General features: G+C 47.1%; 1 protein-coding gene across 2 annotated transcripts in view; it reads right to left on the bottom strand.

Annotated features, from left to right (window-relative positions):
* Positions 1 to 18,809, bottom strand: part of HDAC4 (histone deacetylase 4) — a 194,080-nt gene that overhangs the window by 150,264 nt on the left and 25,007 nt on the right. For both annotated transcript variants that reach the window (XM_027667821.1, XM_027667822.1), the window contains exon 2: positions 17,699 to 17,942. In XM_027667821.1, the coding sequence (XP_027523622.1) occupies positions 17,699 to 17,720 (22 nt within the window). In that variant the 5' untranslated portion in view covers positions 17,721 to 17,942. The remainder of the gene's footprint in view (positions 1 to 17,698; positions 17,943 to 18,809) is intronic.

Raw genomic sequence — 18,809 nt, 5'->3', positions numbered from 1 at the left:
GACCCACCTGAGGGGATGTTCTCCATGGTGACCCTGGGGATCACATCTGGGCTCCACAGTCTCCATTTACAAAGAATCACAAGATCATCAAGGCTGGAAGAGACCTTCAAGATCATCCAGTCCAACCAACCCCACCATAATCACCCCTAAACCACACCCACAAGCCTCTTCAATGCTTCCAGAAACTCCACCACCTCCCTGGGTAAGTTATTCCAATGCCTGACCACTTTTTCAGGGATTTTTTTTTTTTTAATACCTAATTTGAACCTCCCCTGGTGCAACTTGAGGCCATTTCACCTCACCCATGGCAGAACAGAGTAACTCCCATCTCACTACAACCTCCTCTCAAGTACTTGTAGAAAGCAACAAGGTTCCCCTTGACCTCTTCCCCAGAAGGAAAGAGTTGGAAAGGAAGGAATTCCACCTGGGAACATCTGATTCTGCCTTCAGCTCCAGCTTCACTGCCATTCTAAGGACTTCAGGGGCTGCCTCCTTACAACTGTAAAGTTCCCTATAAATGCCTCAAGTGGGAGAAAAGTGTCTTCAACAGTAAAATATTTGATTTAGGGGAATGGACTCTCTCAGGAAGCTTCATCCTTCCCGGGAACAACCCAACTGGCCAAAGGACAGGAGGGGAAGGGCAGGCCATGCAAAGTTACAACACAACCCACACCAATCAGTATTCCAAGGCTGAATCCAAATCCTGGGATCAGAAAGAGTTACAAGAGGAAACAACCAAACAACTTTTAACAGCCAAGTAAGTCCCTGTTCCCATCCAAACTTTCTCTGAGGATCTGGCATTTCTGTTTCTGAAGAGCATGAGGAAAACAGACCCTTTTTTGCATTTTGATCCCATCCAGCCTCCTTCCCTTAATATTTGCCACCTTCCCACAAGCTCAGCTCAGACTCCACTGGGAACTTGTAGAAGTGTCAGTAGAGCTGAGCAGTAACCACACAATGAACCAAAGTCCTCTTTCCATGCTGTCCTTGAAAGGAGAGGTGGCATGGATTGGATGCTGTTGGAAAAGGCTGGGAGCAAGTGTTCACAGTGATCCCTTCTCTTCCTTCTCTGCTGGGTTTTAAAGGAATACATTTAGAAGGAGCAAGTACCTTTAATTCTTCCTTCCTCTGGATTTAAGGGTTTCTTGAAGTTATCTGTATTTAACAGGGGGATGCCTGAAGCAGCTCCCAGCACCGTCCTGCTCCCATGGAAAAATCAGATCTCCAGCCACCGTGGCCTCCTCCAAGTGGGGACTCCAGCAGCAAGGCTCTGCTGGCTTCTGAGCTTACAACACAGAAGGGCAGGGAATAAATCTTCAGCAACAAAAGAACCAACATCAACGCAGGAGGATGGAAAACAGGAGGGAAGGAAAGAGGAGAATCCACGTCAGCTCCCACGTGGTGAGATCACACACCCCCCTGACATGGGAGGATGCACATGAAGACGAAGACAGACGTGTATTGATTTGTCTCCCAACACAGGGGCTGCCTTATTTAATGGAAGACAGCAGAGAGAAACCTCTGGGATAAACCAGCAGTGGAAGAATCCATTTCCCCACCAGGAAAAATCAATGATTATCCATTTTCCCTCTTATCCTCCTGAATTGGAGAAAACGAGCTCAGTGCAGCTCCCATCTGCTCCCCTCCCAGATGTTCCTCCAGCTCTGGAATCCCTGGCACAGTCTGTACCAAACCTTCTTTGATAGGATTTCCTTCCCAAACTTGATCAGTAAAGCAGCTTCACTCGGGCTGCTAAATTTAGTGCCTTGACCGTGTAACCCACAGAGCCGGACACACCGAGGGGCTCTCCCGGGATTCAGCAGTTCTGCCCAGCTCATTTTAAGTTGGGAATAGGCTCACTCGTTCTGGAGCAGCACACAGGCTCCAATTACGTAAAAGAACACAAGTGCAGAATAACAAAGTCTTTAAGCAAGACCCACGCTGTGAGCTCCGAGCTCCCCTGCAGCACTTTCCCAAATAAAAAGGGAGGGGGGGAAGGAATACAAAGCCCATTTACTGCAACACTCGCAGATGAAAAACTGCAATTGCTCTGCCTTGACATCTGGTTTCTATTTCGCTCCCATTCTATCAGGTTACATAACAAACAGATGATGCACCAGAGCCCCGGAGTTCTTCGAGGCTCCGATTTGGTGTTTACATTCCTCGGCACAAAAATCCCAGCTATGCCACACACGGGGTGCGCGGGGCAGACAAAGCACTCGAGACAAACAGCTCACAAAGGGAAAGTCAGACCAAGTCAGAGCGATTGGGGAGTGTGGGCGTGTTTGCAACAGAAAATCCCGTATGGAAAACGCTGCGTCTCCCAGTGCAGCTCAGGAACTGGATGTGCACACGGCAGCACTCACAGCTGTGCAGACAAAGTTTATGTGAACAGGCCACAGGGAACACACGAGTTTACACTCAGCAAGTGCCAACTGTAATGATGCAAACACGAATTCCACCCTGCCCTGTTATCTAACCAAGTGCAACCTCCCAGGGCCTTCCTCCACCTTCTCATTTGGGGCTTTCTTTCTTTTCCAGACCCCGGCACTTGTCAGTCCCTTGTGCTGTCAGGGTGATTCACAGCCCGGACAGCACGCGGCCAGCTTTGGAAATCGGGCATCCACTTTGCTGACCTTGTCCCCAGACACTACAAACTTTCTTCTGAGTGGACAGCACATCCTTCCTCGGCAGCAATTCAGGAAGTCATGCAGTGCTAATAGAGCTGACTCAGCTGAACACGGGGCCCAGTGACCCCCCCCTCCCTCCCCAAAACACAGCACGCAGGGATGAACACACCACAGGCTGCACAGGCACAGAGCTCAGCTGCTCCGGTGCTGCCCTCTCAGATTTGAGCTGGAATAATCCTCAGTCACTCACAGATCCCATGGCCATGGACAACTGCGTTCACAAAAGCGTCCCCAGACTTTTAAGTTCCCCCCAAGCTTCTCACTGCACATTTAATTGCCAGCTTGGCCTTCTTCACCTGCACTTTTTGGGCCAGCAAAAGCACATTATAAAGCACCAGAACAGCCAGAATTCTATACTCATCTAACATCACTCTATACTCTGTGCTCATCCTGGGTTCCCTGTTTTGTTTCTTAGCAGCCCTAAACATCTCGTGCTGCTTGCTGTCAGGCAGGACTCTGGTCTAGATAAACCTGCAGGTACAACCCACTCTAAGATGGGATTTAGAGCTTCAGGAAAGCCCAAGTCCCACAGGAACTTGCCCATTTTGGCAAGTTCTTTTTGAGAGAAGCAAACACAGGCCCCCACTCTGTGTGACAGGAAGAAAAGAGGCAGAGGAACAATCACTACAATCTGAGGGTGTAAAATGTGTCCTGTAAGGGAGCAAACCAACAAGAGCAGGTACAAGATGCCTGTTCTGTGGTGGGAAAACACCTGCCAAGACTCCCCGTGGATGGGACCTCTCTGAGTAGGAGATTAGTGACATTTAAGCTGGAGCCAAATATGAAGAATAATAAAAGCACTGACGGATATCACTGCAATTCTTGCTCATTTCCAAAGGCCACTTACTGGGTTTTCTCCTCACCTTCTCCTTCCATAAATCTGCACACATTCCCTCAGATGACATCAGAAATGGGGAAGGCATTAGTCATGTGCAGACAAGTGGAAAAATGCTCTAAAATACCACTTTTCAAGGAGCCTGTTCCTCAGGTACTACAAGTGTCTCTCTGCCACCAACTCCAGCAAACATGTGAGGAAAAAGGATATTTTCCTGGTCACAAATCACTTCTGGCCACGTCTTAATAAATTTATCATTGAGCTGCAAGCAGGCAATTAATAGCAGTAGTATTCTTTTTAGAACAAACCAGATGCATTCCACTCTTACCATGAGGTGTTTTTCCCCTCTGAATGTTTTCACCCTGGACTAGGTTCTTACGAAGGCCACAAAGAGCTACTCCAAGAGCAGCTTGGGGGAAGACAAAAGGAAAAAGGGGGGGGGGGGGAAAGGGGGAAAAAGCAACAAAACAATGCTGTCTCCCATTACAAAAAATCCAACAGCTCAAATATTTCAGGTGTCCTAAGGAAATCCCCTGAAAACCAAACACAGAGGAAAAGAGCCCAGAGCAGAGGCAGAGCTGCTCCAGCCAACATCCCCACAAGAGATGGCAGTTCTTTACTCCAAGACATAACTTACACCTACCCCCATCCTGCTGCTGTTCTGGAAGCATCCAAATTCCTATGTTCAGTCTTCCATTTCGCCTTCAAGAGATCTTTAGGTGTCCATCCACGAAAGCACATCAGGGTCGTGTTCCACACTTCAAACAATTCAACTGCAACAGTTTTTTTACAAATCTAAGAAATCCCAGTGAGTTACTCAAAGGCAGCTGCTTTTTTGGGAGTTCCCTACAGCAAAATTGGCTGTTGGGGCAAAAATTTGTCATTGCAGCAGGGGGATAAGAAAACAAAAAACAGGAGAGGGAACCCCCCAGGGCAGTTGGAGGATGCAGAGGGAGTTTTAATTCCATGCCTCCCAATTTAGAGCAGCAAGTGACAGCAGCACAGGGGCTGCAAGGCTGGGACTTGCTCAGAGGCCACGATGCAAAAGCTGTTCCTTCAGCACCAAAATTTTTAAGTGCTTATTCATCCCTGCTTGTCATCTGTAAGCAACTACTCCTCCATTCACTCCAGGCTGGCAGAACACACAGGAGCTTCGCTTTTACTATTAGAAATGATGCTATTTTTGCCTCCTGAGTAGCACAAATCCCACATCCTCCACACGCCTCACCCCCAGCTATTGTGTCTTCCCGAGCTGGAGGTGTTTTCCTGCCGTAGCTTCACCTGCTGGGAGCAGTGGGGAGCGAACTGTGCCACGTGTAAGGCTGTGAACAGCCACTGTTTAATTAATGAAGAGCCACACGTGGCCACCAAACCACGGCTGCCACCACAACAGTCCCATCTGTGCCCAACACCCCGGAGCTTTGGGCACCACCATCACCTTCCCCTACCAAGGGTTGAGCTGCCACGGCCCAACCCAGCACCGAGGGGACAAACCTCACATGGTTTAATTTATTTTCTCAGCATCTAAACAAGGGCTTGAGCTGAAAATACGATGGGGCAGCTCAGATACCTCTGACTGCATCCCAGGCCTGAGTCAGGAGATGTGGAAGCTCCAAGTGAGACATTTTCTAATTAAAGGACTCAGCAGGAGACTAGTGAGTGTCCAGCAGCCACCACTGGTTTCAGTCTGGGAGGAGGAAGGAGAAACACCTCCCTGTGGGATTTTTTTTTCTCCCTGTGCACAAAGGTATCCCCTGCATGGCTCAGTCAGCAAAATGATTCACTTGGAAGAGGCAGAGTGATAAATAACAGGGATCTAAGCTGATAAATCACTTAGAATTTTGCAATACAAAGAATATATTAACAAACCAAGATGCTATTAACAGCTTGTCAGAGTGACCAGACCAGTGGAGCTCACAGACATGATGAACACAGGTGGAAAACAGTAACAAAAAGATATTAAAACAGTGAATGTTGAGCATTCTGCTCAAAACCTCTCAGAGATGTCCACGAGATTGTATCTTTGCCAGAGACCAATCTCACCAACAGTTCCTAAACACTACTTAATGCTTCTTAGTGCAAAGTAATTCCAGGTGGAGATACCTTGGGGGGGGGAAGCCACTGCAGTTCAAAAGGAACAGTCCCACAGTCTCTTGTTTCTTGCAAGAGAAAAAAGGAGTTTCTAGCAAAACAAATTATCTTCCAACACAACCGTGTCTCCTGCCTCTGCCTGCTAAAGCCACAAACATGTACATGCCTAAACCAACTACTACAGAATTATTTCTGAATAAAAACAAGCTCCTCCTGCAGAGCTCTGTGGCTTCAGGAGCCTGAAAAGCAAACTGAAGCACCGCAACCACAGTCCTTGATCCCAGCTCACCATCCCTCGCAGAAATCCAGCTCTCGTGACCGGCGGTTCCTGAGGATTCTCCAGCCAGCCCCTCCCGGAGAAAGCAGCTTCCACAGTGAAATACAAACCAAAATGAGCGGCAAAGAAGGAATTGTAGAGTCCATATGAAGCTATTTTGAAATTCCTTCCATAAGGAAGAAAGCTGATACAGTTTTAGGCTCCAAGGGCCCCTTGCTCCTGCCCAAAGTCCCAAGGGATGTGTGGGATGCTGTGCTCTGCTCTCTTTCCAGCTCGGGATTATGAGGGTGCCACAGGAATTGCAGCCTTAGGAGGACAACAGCAAGGCAAGTAAGGCCTGGCTTTCCCTGAGAGCATCTGCTCAGCTGGCCAATCCCAAATTTACAAAAACACTGCCCAGGGTATCCCACCAAATCCTGTCCATGCTCCAGGAATGAGCTCCAGCGAAGGGAGATGCTGGAACAGCCATGAGACAGGGCAGGGATGTCTCACCTCTAGGGACTCCACAGAATCATGGACTCATTAAGGTTGGAGAAGCCCTCTAAGATCATCAAGTCCAACCTCCAACCCAGCACCACCACCACTGTGTCCCACTAAACCACGGCCTCAGGTGGCACATCCACACGTTCTTTGAACACTTCCAGGGAGAGGGACTCCACCACTTCCCTGGGCAGTCTGTTCCAATGCCTTACATCCCTTTCCATAAAAAAGCTGCCTCCAGGCCCAAAGGAAGTCAAAGACACTCCTCAGTGTGTGATGGCCAGCCCAGAGAGGGCCCAGAACCAACCCTCAGCTCCAGGGAGGGAACAACCACACCACATCCCAGCCTGATTGATGGATTTTCACTCTCAAGCCTCGAGCTCCACTGGGAAAAAAGGGCTGGGGGAATACCCTGTGCACATATTCTGCATTAAAATTGATCAACACAGGTAGATCTCAACGAGTATCAGTCTGAAATGGAAGAGAGGCGGAGGAGGGCAAAGGGGAGACACCGACGCTGCAGCTCCAACACTTGGAACGGGATGAAAAATCCGAGAAAATACAGAGCTTCTCAAATCCCTAAGTCAGGCTGAGAACAAGCCACACTCTTTGGCAGTGCAAGGCAACTCTGAGTGCACAGTTTTCTCACCAAACAGGTGTCCTGCCCCTTAAAGTATTTCCAGACCCAAACCCCACCAAGGCCTGTCCTTCCAGGCTTCCTCCTGCCTGCAGCAGGGGTATGGGGCATCACCATCACCCCCCTGGTTGTTTTTCAAAGCACAGGAAGAGTATCTGCAGGAGTTTCTGGTGGAACAAACAGTTTGGTTTAGAGCAGCTACAGCTGGTTTCTCAAAACTGGCAAAAGTAACTTTCAAAAGCTGCTTTCATCCATGAGTGGGATGTTGAGGAATTTTCCCCACCCCTCCACCAGCAGTTTTTGATTGTATTTAGATACAGATTAGGAGAATTAAAAAAAAAAAAAGAAAATATATCTAAATTTTAGAAATAGTCTTATTTATAAAATATTCTTATCAAAGCTGCTCAACTACTCCATTCCAGGCAGGGCAGCTGGGGAGGCTTCGGCTCAGTGGTGCAAGTGGGAGGAGGGAGATGCTCCCAGAAAGCCCAAACGAGCTGTTCCATCAGGGCATTCTCCAAGGAGAAACCTCTGGAGTCTGGGAGAACCAAGAGGGTCCATCCCACCCTCTGACTGCACTGCCAAGCAGCAGCACACGGATCATTCCAGCCTCTCCAGCAGCTCCCTCAAGCTTCCCTGCAGGAATTAAAAGGGCAGAGTGATGACTGAAGTGTCCCACTGCTGCTACTCTGATGGGGGAAGGAGGTCTTTATATCTAAATCCACCACTCACAGGCATTTCTGTGGTGTCTCCAGCAGGAGGACAACATTTCAAGGGTTTCTCTCTCCTACCTAATACATACAGACACCACGTGTCCCCAAAATGAAGCTCTGAAACCTGCCCACCCCTTCACCAGGTTCCTCTCCCCCCATTTCCATGAGCTTTCAGCACCTGGTTTGCACAACAGTTGTTCCAGCAAAGGGCTTTGTAGAAAGTTTCTTTCATCTGGTGGCTGGAACATCTAAAGATCAAGTCACTGTTGCCCAATTCCTTTGGGCAATCACTCCCCAAACATCACGTTCCTTTGTGCAACACCATCCGTAGTTTCCCTGACAAAAGCAAACATCGGAATTACCGGTAAAGTAAAAAAAAAAAAAAAAAGAAAAAAAGCGGAAAAAAAAAGCAGCTCAAAAACGAGCCTCACAAACCACCAGAGGTGAGGAAGTGAAACGAGTTTGCCTTCACTCAGGAGAACCCAAAACCAAGGAGAGCACGGAGCAGACACAGCCACGTTCCCTCGGGGATGCTCCTCCAAGCTGGGCTGCCTCTGCCAGGTGACAGTTCTGCAGCAGAGCAGTGACACAAGTGACACACACCGGGATGGTCCCTCAGCTCTCTGGAGACAACCAGCCAAACCCTGAGTTCCAGGGATCTTCCCTTCCCCACTCACACAAACACATCCCAGGCAGCTGAGGTGGGATGGCAAAGGCATTGCCACAAACACCTTTTTTTTCCCCTAGTAAATCCAACAAATTTACTTGAAAAAATGATCCTCTAAGTTTAAATCAATTTTTACGGATAAAGTAAAATTCCAGAAGCCAAAACGTTAAGGGGGGGGAAGGGGGTTTGTAACCCGAGATGCAGCAGCTCTGCCACCCCAAACGTGCACTCTTGGACTTGACCGCTTCGCAGCTGCAAAATTGGCAACCTCTGGCCCGCTTTGGGGGCTGCTGGAGTCCAAGTGTATTTACGCTGACAGAGACAAGCAAAGGTTGTGACGATTTATTGACGCAAGAGCCACTTGGTGCTCCCTGCCAGGAATTAATCAGTGCAGGAGGAGCAGGAATTCTCTGTAAGCGCTTTGGTGAGCTGCTAAAAACAACAAGAACGACCAACACGATCAAAAAGAGAGGAGGGGGGGGAAAGAAAAGGATTAAGAGGGCAATTTTTCCACAGCAGCTTCTTTAGAAGGACTCAGAAATCACCGGCAGGCAGTGCCAGAACAGAACTATTTCATAACTTTCCTTGTGAAAAAGAAAATACGTGAGAAGACTAAATCAGAGCTTTCCCAAACCTCTGTCAACACAACCTGATGCTGTGTTTGTTCAGATCAAACTGCCTCAGATACATTTGGGGGAGGGGGAGGTGGTGACTGAGGGGCAGTGACCCTCCAGGTTGGCTCAACCTGCTGCCATTCGGGATCCAGAGGGGGAAAAGAGGCACCAGTCCCATCACCTGTTTGAAAGAGCTGCTGCACAAAGCTCCACTTGAAATTCAAAATCCCAAGGAAAGGGTTTAATGCAGACTGAAGGAACAGCACCAGCCCTACCTGCCAAGAAGGCATCATGATAAACCTGTCAAGAGCTCCGAGCCTGCAGAACAGGCCTTCCACCTGCTGGAAAGGGAAAAAAAAAAAAAGGAAGGGAAAAAGCCATCTCATGCCAATCAGATTCTTGCTGCTGGCAGGGAAGAGATGCCAAAGCCCTTCTCCTGGTTTTGGTAAGCTGTGAGGATCACATGCCTTCTCCTGGCAGGGGTCCTGTGAGACCAGTGGCACCTTAGTTAGAATAAAGCAAGTTCTTGGAAGTCTCAGAGATTTTTTTTTCCTAAAGTGACAGACGTCAAAGATTCAGTACTTGGATGGACTTTCAGAGTTTGCTGTATGGTCTTTTTACTGTTGTGGGTTATTTTTTGACCAGAGAAGTTGGTTAAAACTTGGTGCTAATAATGCCAGGGTCACAGGTTCAATCCCCTGGACGGGCCATTCACTTAAGAGCTGGACTCGATGATCCTTGTGGGTCCCTTCCACCCCAGAATATCCTGTGATTCTGCTTGCTCTAGTTCAGGTTTTTCTGTCTTCCCATAGGAGCAGCTCAAGCATTTTCTAGATCAGGAGTGAAAAGAGTTTTAACCTGTTTCTTTTTATAGGCAGCACAAAATAAAGGTCACGGTTAACAGAGGGGTTAAGTCTGTTTGAGCAGACAGTGTGAGTCTGGAGTGCTGACACAGAAGAGCAAAACACAACTCTCAATGGATTCCCTGAAAATCACCAGGCTTTAAGGGCTTCCTGCCTGAAGAACTGTCAATTGATCAAAACTACCTTTACAAAAGTAGTTCACAAACCACCCGCCCTCAGATCCTTCAGCGAACAACCCAGGGTAGGGAGCATTTTCCCCCTCCCGGCTGCTGCTCCCAATTTCCCGGCTTGGATGGAGCGACCTCCCGGCCAAACAACCGCATGGATGGGGGGCTGCTGCTCAGGAGCTGCAAAGAGTCATCCACGGGAGCTCAGGGACAGCAGCACCTGTTAAAAACAAGTCAAACCACAGGAGCCAGGGAGCAGCCAGCAGAGGTGGGTGCTCAGCCCCCCCCCCCAGCCCTCGGGGCTGCCCCACTGCCTCCCAGGACAGAAGGGTCACCTGGAGCCAAGGCTGGCAGTTCAACCCTCCCACACCAGACCTCGCTCCCATTCCAGTTCCAGTGTGCTCCAGAAAGCTATTTATGTGGTTTGGCAACACAACAGTTGCAAACAACACGAGGGCAGAGATTCCAGAATAGTCAAAGGGCCGGGATTGATTTTTTTTTTATTATTTTTTTGTTAACGAATTATTTCTTTGAATTCAGCTGCAATTTCTTCAACATCCTGATCCCAGCCCTGCCACAGAGTTTTCTCCACTGGAAGCAACTCTTCCTTGCCCGTGGTTGGAAGTTTCTTCTGGAGAAGGTGGCACTGGCAAAAAACTGCTTGTTCAGGGTTAAGTCAAAGGAATTATTTGGGATTATTCAACCCCTGGTACAAGCAAAATGACAGAAAGGAAAAAAACGGGACTGATAAAGTAAAATTTACTCATAAAGTAAAATTTAATTTATCCGCCCTCCCCCCCCCCCAAAAAAAAAATCCCCATCACGCATGACTAGAGGTTCAGACGGTATTTTAACGGTGTTGCCACAACCTTCCCCCCTTTCCCAGGTATCCACAGGCTCCCAGTCTCCCCAGGCTGACCTTGCACAGCCAACCTGGCAGAACCTACTCCCACCCTGGAATTCACGCCTTCAAAATAAACCTGGTGTGGCTACATCAAAGTTGAGCAGAGCAGCTACAAACACTGGGAAGAGTAATCCCAGCCTGTGGATTCCTTGGCAAAGCCTGTGGTGCCAGGGTTCAAAGGAGGATGAACGATTCCCCACCGAATCCCAAACACGCTCGTGGGCCCCTGAAAACACCCAAAAGAACCAGTGCCAACGGTGGGACCTTCAAGCTGAGACAGGACGATCTCAGAAAAGCCCACCTGAGGTTATTCCTGTCTGGAATTCACCTTTCAATAGGTGGGAAGTTTAATATCAGCCTTCGGAGAGGCTAAAAACCTGCTGCAACATTTCAGCACCTCAGCCCATCAAGGATTAGCCAAAGCAATTCCCAGGGGGAACAGAGAGAGAGCTGCTGAGCTTCTCCAGGCAAACAAGGGCATCTGATTTCCCCCAATAACCCAGGAAATGACAGTATCTCAATTTGAGTTATAGAAACAAGACGTTTCAAAGATGTGCTGAAGTATTAATTTTAAGTTTTCTTAAAGGAATGATAAATTTTATGCCCCGTTTCTCAGGGGTTTGACCACCCCACGGGGCAGCTCAAGCCTTGCAGGTGTCAGTGCACTTCAAAGCCCTTCCTTAAGGGTCTAAATATCAATAATTAAATAAATAAATAAAAGTATGTGGGGAAATTCCTGGTATCTGGCACGTTCCGGGGAGAAAGGGATCCCAAAGCCTTTACTGAAGGGTGGGAGAATTACTAACACATCCACAATTTTTCCTTCTCCAGTCAGGCACCTGCTATGCCATGTTCACTCACTCCTGGCTGTTTTCTGACTCTAAAATCAGATGTTAAAGGATGAAGAAATATACTAAAAACTGCACCAAAAGAAGAAGTGTCACTGCAATTGCTTCTCACTCTTCTTCCTGACCCAACAATATCACAGACTCACAGAACCATGGAATCTCCTGGGCTGGAAGGGACTCTCAAGGATCATCCAGCCCTGCCCAGGACACCCCAACAATCCCACCCTGTGCCTGAAAGTATAATCCAAATTATCCTGGAGCTCTGGCAGCCTTGGTGCTGTGCCCACTGCCCTGGGGAGCCTGGTCAGTGCCAACCACCCTCTGGGGGAAGAACCTTTTGTTGAGATCCAGCCTAAGCTTCCCCTGGCACAGCTCCAGCCGTTCCCTGGGGTCCTACATGGAAACAACTTTAAAAACATTTTCAGCAGAGTTTGACCAAGAGCTCTCAGAAATAAGGCCCTATTTTCCCTTTTGCAGTACCTGCCAAAGCACAGGTACCAGACAGCCAAATTCCCAGACTTAAAGGATGAAAAATGCTGTGTATGGCTGACATCCCTCTGGGAATAAGTGGATTTTCTGCCCCTGTTCTCATATCAGTTTCAGAATCAGTGGGATGACTGAAGTGGTCCTTCTCCATCAGCTCTGTCCCAATTATCTGCCCACATCAAGGGCACCCCAAGAAACCTCATCAGTGTGAGAGCCTGGCATGAAGGTCACAAGCTGAATAATTCAAAATAAACCCCCAGAAATCCTTGTTCAGCCCAGTAACCAATGTAATTTGGGCAGGTACACAGAGATGAGATACAGGTCAAACTGAGGTTGACTAAAAGTGAGTAACAAAAATGTAGCAACCGCATAGAAAAAGGTTTGTCTCCTTTCCAACTGAGACACAAGATTCCAAGGACTATCTCAAACATTATTACAGAATCACCTGACTTTAAAAGTATGACCTTTTTTATATCCTTTTCCTACCCTGTACCTCATTCAAAATAATCCAGAGTTCTCTGCCTCTCATCACAAGTACCTGCTTCTCATCTTTGCACTGCAGGACACATCACAGGCTGAAAAACTTCCTTTAGAAACAGGTTTTTAAAGAATTCCTAAGTGCAAGAACTGCATTTAAAGAAAAAGCAGAAATGAGAGGAATGTACTTGGCAGGGACACTGACCTAGCAGGAACTTCAACTTGAACCCCAAGTTGAAGCACAAAACAATTCTTCTCTTTTGAGGGTACAATAAAACCCTTGTACAGAAAGTCCCAACTATTTGATGCTCCAGAAAGTGAAAACTTCACAGGTTTCATGGGAGCAGACTTAAAACTTTCAAGGTCCTTAAAATGACACTGTTCCTGGAGGAAATCCAGGACAGGCTCAGCCCCCACGTACGGAAGAACTGGAATGCAGGTGGAGTAGGTGTCCTGTCGTGGGTCTAAGAAAGAGAAGTGGATGGAGACATGGCCAGTTCCCACCCACACAGGTTTGCAGCTCTTCTGCCAGAGCTTGTTGCTGAGTTTACTCCACAGCCAACCTCAAAGTTTTAATCAACAAGTGCAAAGCATTTATTTCACAGAATCCCAGGCTGGTTTGGGTTGGAAAGGACTTTAAAGCTCATCCAGTGCCACGGGCAGGGACACCTTCCACTAAGCCCAGGTTGCTCCAAGCCCCCTCCAACCTGGCCTTGGACACTTCCAGGGATGGGGAATCCACAACCATCCTGTTACCTCTGCTGGGCCTGCCAAGCAGTTGGAACTTTTCCCTAAAACTTCAGCTTCCCAGGAAGCACAGATGTGGCAATGTGGGAAGAGGACAGGTCTGGAGAAATCCTTGTATTTCCAATTAAAGAAAGCACCAGAGAGAAGAAGGCTGGACCTGCAGTCATCATAGCAATGACTTACTTGTAAACAGGAGCCTGAATGCCCAAGCCTAGAATTATCCAGCAGCAATGACCCACAGCACCAGACCGGTGGGGAGAAGCAGGAATCCCTGGAAGTGTCCCAGGCCAGGTTGGACGGGGCTTGGAGCAACCTGGGCTAGTGGAAGGGGTCCCTGCCCGTGGCAGGGGATGGAATGAGATGAGCATTAAGCTCCCTTCCAACCCAAACCCTTCTATGATTCCATGATACACCAAGTCCAGGTGTTCTTCCAGAGCACAGCCACCGAGTACCTGCCAAAGGACGGCTGGAATTTACCGCCGCAGTCCTTCTGTTTATTGAAAGAACACTCTTGCCCCCAGATAACTTACACAGACAGACCCATTACTGCCAGAAAGTAGGTCAGTGTCATTTAAAGCCGCTTTGAAATGCATCTCCACAGAAACTTCTTAATCTTTCAAAAGAGAACCCATCAAATATTTATTGCACGGTGCAAAACGCTGGAGACGCTCACGGGGAAAGCTCTTCTGTGTGCTGCATGAAATGGCTTTCCATGCCTCGTTGAGCCGTGGAATATGAAAGGAGAGTGGCTTTGTGCAGATAAAACCCTGTACAAAAGTCCTTATCAGCCCAGCAAATCACAGCACGTGACTCCCCGACTCCTTTTCCCAGCGCTGTGTGATCACACCAAGCTTTCCCGGTGTCTCCTCTCAGTCTTAATGATCCCCCTGCAGATTTTTCCCCTACCAGCCAGGCAAGCACGTTCTTCAAACTTCAATATTCCTAATTATCAAACATTCAGCACTGCAAAATGTAGCTGAAATTTGCATCTCTGCAAGAGTGGCTCCGGAAAAAAAGGATGGAGCATTTGCATTCAGACTGGCTAATTCCTGCAAGATAACATTTCATACACAAAATGCTCCATTGAACAGGGAGATCTGCAGCTTTTACAAAGGAAAGTGAACTTTAAACAAATACAAATCAGTTGAGTGATTAACTTTAAGTGTTTTGGGTTTTTAAAACTAATCTTTATGTATAACCAGTATCAGCAGAACAATCTTTACTGATTAAAGAAGCAAATGAGAGCGAAACTCAAGCCACTGAAAATTAAGAGGGGAGGGAGAAGGAGACTGCAAGGAATCATTTAAGGTCAATGAGAGAGGAAAAAACCTCAAAGCTCAAAAAAACAGCCTGTAAAAAACCCCCCACATACTCACAGCCCAGTGAGCCTGGGTAAGGTGAGCACCATCAGCACCACGGGTTACATAAGGCAAGTTTAAATCGTGGCCAACAGGTTAAGGAGTGAAACTAAACACACTTTCCCCTGCCCCTCCAAGCTTTGTCATAATCCTAAATGTTATCTTAATTAGCCTAATTTTCTTAATTATACTTTGCAGCAACTTGAGCTTTCGTAGTAGAATTTCCGTGGTTTTTTTCCAGCTTTGTTCCAGCACTGGAAGAGGCGGCGGCTCCTCTGCCAAAAGCCAAAGGGCAGGTGATACCTCCGAGCTTGGTCTTGGCTGGGTCTGCACAGCACAGGGAAAAGCCCATCCTCCTGTCACCTCACTCTCCAGTTTCAGCCCCTTTCCCACCCAAAGCAACTCCCATTCCTGCCCAGGAATCTCCAAAACCTCCCCGACACCTGCCGGGAGCTGATTGTTCCTCTGCGGCAAGAGGGACACCAGCACCCCACCAGCTTCTCCTGCTCCACACGTGTTTCTGTGGCAAGTCAAGCTCACAAGAGCTGCTGGTCTTAACCCAAAATTCAAGAAGGACACCATGGAAAGAGCCTTCAGCCCAGGAAACAGAGCTCAAGGTCTTCACTCTGTGCACAGAGTGATTCACCCATCGAAGTTCTTGAGGATTAACTTTTCCCACCTGGGCATTCGGCTTCTCCAAAAGCTGCTCCTTGTTCTCTGAGAAATCTCACTCCAAAACACAACAAAAGGGGCAGTGATGGGGGAAGAAGTCACACTTTTCTCCCCCAACTTAGTTTTCTCCATATCTCTTCACCCTGTTCCGTGAGAAGCCCTCAGCACCCAACACTTCTCACAGGACTGAAAGGACAATGAAGAAAAAGCACAGGAAAGAAACCCCCAAACCACTTTCATTCATCTACCCTGCAACAACTTTATGGCACAGTTCCTAAAACATCCCATTAGTGCTGGGTTTGGAGAAGATTAGAGAAGAAAGCTTGTACCCACTGAAGCAAGGTTTAATAGGCTCTCGAGTTAAGCCAGAGCCATCCCTTAAACAATGCACATCATTAGGAATAATTACCTCGAGCTGTATAATCAACACCCCTATCACAACTGACATAAGAAGCCCAGATGTCATCTCTGTCAAGGGCTGGGAAATATTTCTGCTCCTTGTTATAAAACTGACTCTTAAAAGAGAAACAAGCCCTAAGAACACCGGGCAGGGGGGGAAAAACCACCACGATGAACTGGAGAACTTCAACCCAAAATAAGAATCCAGCACCCAGGGGAACACAGGGTGTCCAGAGCAATCCTGCTGAGCTGCCACATCCCTGGGTTTTGATGGGACCACTGTAGACATGGTTGTTAGAAAAAGGAAACTCGAACTGACTTTTAGTGTTCCAGACACACTGAGCCAAAGCAGCAGAACCAGCAGAGTCGGGACAAAAAAGGGGTAGATGATGAATTATAAAGGAAAGCAAGAGAAATCAGCAGCAGGGTTCCATCAACACAACCCAACCAGGAAGGTATCACCACTTCCCACATATCTGGAGGCCTGCTCCTTAAGAAGCAAAGCAATATCCATGGCTGGGTTTGGAATACAGGGAGGTATTTGAGGTGTCCCACCACAACGAAAGCAGGTGGCCACAGCTCCCCAGTCTCACCCCAAAGTGAGACAGGAAAATACTGAACTAACAATTATCCATTCTCTGAAGAACAGATCTCTTGAAAAACATCACTTTGCAAGAGGTGTCCCAGGTATACTTAAGTTTCCCAACTCCTCATAGTTTCAAAATCTACAAAATTGAAGTAGAGGCCAGATTTTTGTTTTTTTTTCTTTTTTGATAACACTGATCATTTCAGAGACTTAGAAACTCGTTCCAGTTGCTAGGAGAGTGTGAGATTTAACACTGCTGCTTGGGAGCTCCAGCATCCTTATTTATTGCAGGATTTATCTGCCCACAAACAAGCAGTTCCTTAAGACTTAGGAGCTGTTTGCTGGCTTCTAACACTTCAGTCTTATTTAACTCTTAACCCAAACCTGATTAAAATGAAGTCACAAAGTAATCTCTCGGAGGCAGAGTTAAATAAGTCCTTCCACGTGCCTGGTTGTTGTTGGATTACTTGATTCCCAGCAGCCATTTTTTGTACCATAAACTGACACAGCCAAAGGATAATTAAAATTCCTCTCCCAAAGTTCACAAAGCTCTGCCTAACACAAAGTTACCCAAAACTCACTAAATACAGATGTACGAGGCACCTTTAAGCTCAAGAGCAGGTAACTGAGTAGCTACAGATCCTCTTGACAGACAGAAATGCCCAATTTTGTAGTGATGAATCGGGTCTTAAATTACAAGACACGTTGGGGATAATCCCCCAGACAACAGTGAGGTGGATCAACTGACTCCTGTTCCAGCAAAGTTATTCTTTCCTATTAAAAAGTACTTTAAAAGTCAAAGAGTTTCTTAAATTTCCATAAAGACACCAGCAGGACCGTGCCCATTCCTTAAAGGTACACTCCATATCCTGAAGGCTCATCAGCATAGATTTAACAAATCAAACATCTGGTTAATGACTCAGAAAAACTCCAACAGCTTCCAGTGACGCCACAATCAGAAACCTAAATTTTAGAGCAGTTAGAAACCCGAAATGGTAAGATTTCCTTGTAACTCTGGTAACAGCAACAGCATTTTCCACCCTCACACAAAGTTTTAGTTTTAAACCGAGCGGAGGAACAGGGAGAGGGTCTGGGTTATCATTTCAACAGCACAAAAGGCCTGTTGGTGCAGCAAATACCCTGTGTTTTGGGGTCGTGGCTGGAATTCCAGGTGGTGTTGCCCTTACCTGGATGGCTTTGGGAGCTCATTGCTGGTAGTGTCTAGTCCTTGGGAGAAGGGACTCGAGATCAGTTCCACGGAGTAAGAGCAGCTCAAAAGAGCTCCAAAGCTTCACCAATACATAGGAATTGGAAGTGGGGATTAAATCATGGCCACCTTATAAAATCCAGGGCACAGTGACATGCTGAGTTGTATGGGAAGTAATCCAAGAGGGTGGCAGAATATCTTCTAATGGCTTTTAAAATGGGAACCTGCAATTAAAGAAAAAGATGTCTATGTTAGCAAATTAAGATTAACAACCATTTAAATTACACACTGTATAACTTATTTATCCCCTAGATTAAACTCCAATACTATTTTAGTCATTAAAAGTTGCAGAAAGAGTAATTTTCAGAGTTATAAATGTTATTTTGATCGATAATCAGAAAAAATGCAGACTGGCATTTAACATTATTTAAAAAAACAAAACAAAACAAAAAACCCCAACAATTCAAAACCCAACTTTTCAACATTCAAGTCCTAAAAACCCAAACTTCCGTGTTAATTCTCATCCTCCAACAGCACCATATGAAGCCACTTCAGTCCAACAGCTTCCATATTTTAAAAGCCATATGTATGAGTGGTAACTGTGCTTCATGCATCTGTTCCCCAAAGAAGCCGAAAGAAAAATCCCTCGGTGCCAAGAAGTGGTCTTGGAGCAGGAAGGAAAAAAAAACCCACACAATCAATTCCACTCCCACTCTACCCAAGCCTCCAGCAGATTACTAAGCAGCAACTTCATCCTGCCCCGGGGGGGGAAAAAAAATCCACCATTCCTAATTATTTTTAAGCTGTGTATTAGAGGGAGGGAGGGAGGGAGAAGAGAGGGAAAGCACCCACAGAGTCAGCAACCTTGAGTACTCCTGCCCCCCAAAAATATAAATACACACTGACGTTCACTTTGGGGGCATTCAGGGGTTTTCTGGCACCACACCAAGTGACATCCAGTATTGCCCATCCCTGGAAGTGTCCAAGGCCAGGCTGGACAGAACTTGGAGCAACGTGGTCTATGGAAGGTGGATGGGCTTTAAGGTCACTCCCAACCCAAATCACTGTGGGATTCCGTGATCCCTGAGCAT

The sequence above is a fragment of the Corapipo altera genome, unplaced genomic scaffold (assembly GCF_003945725.1).
Source record: "Corapipo altera isolate COAL_440 unplaced genomic scaffold, ASM394572v1 354, whole genome shotgun sequence".
NCBI classification, from domain to species: Eukaryota; Metazoa; Chordata; class Aves; order Passeriformes; family Pipridae; genus Corapipo; species Corapipo altera.
The sequence above is the reverse complement of the archived record's forward strand: the minus strand, read 5'-3'. Positions and strand labels throughout refer to the sequence as shown.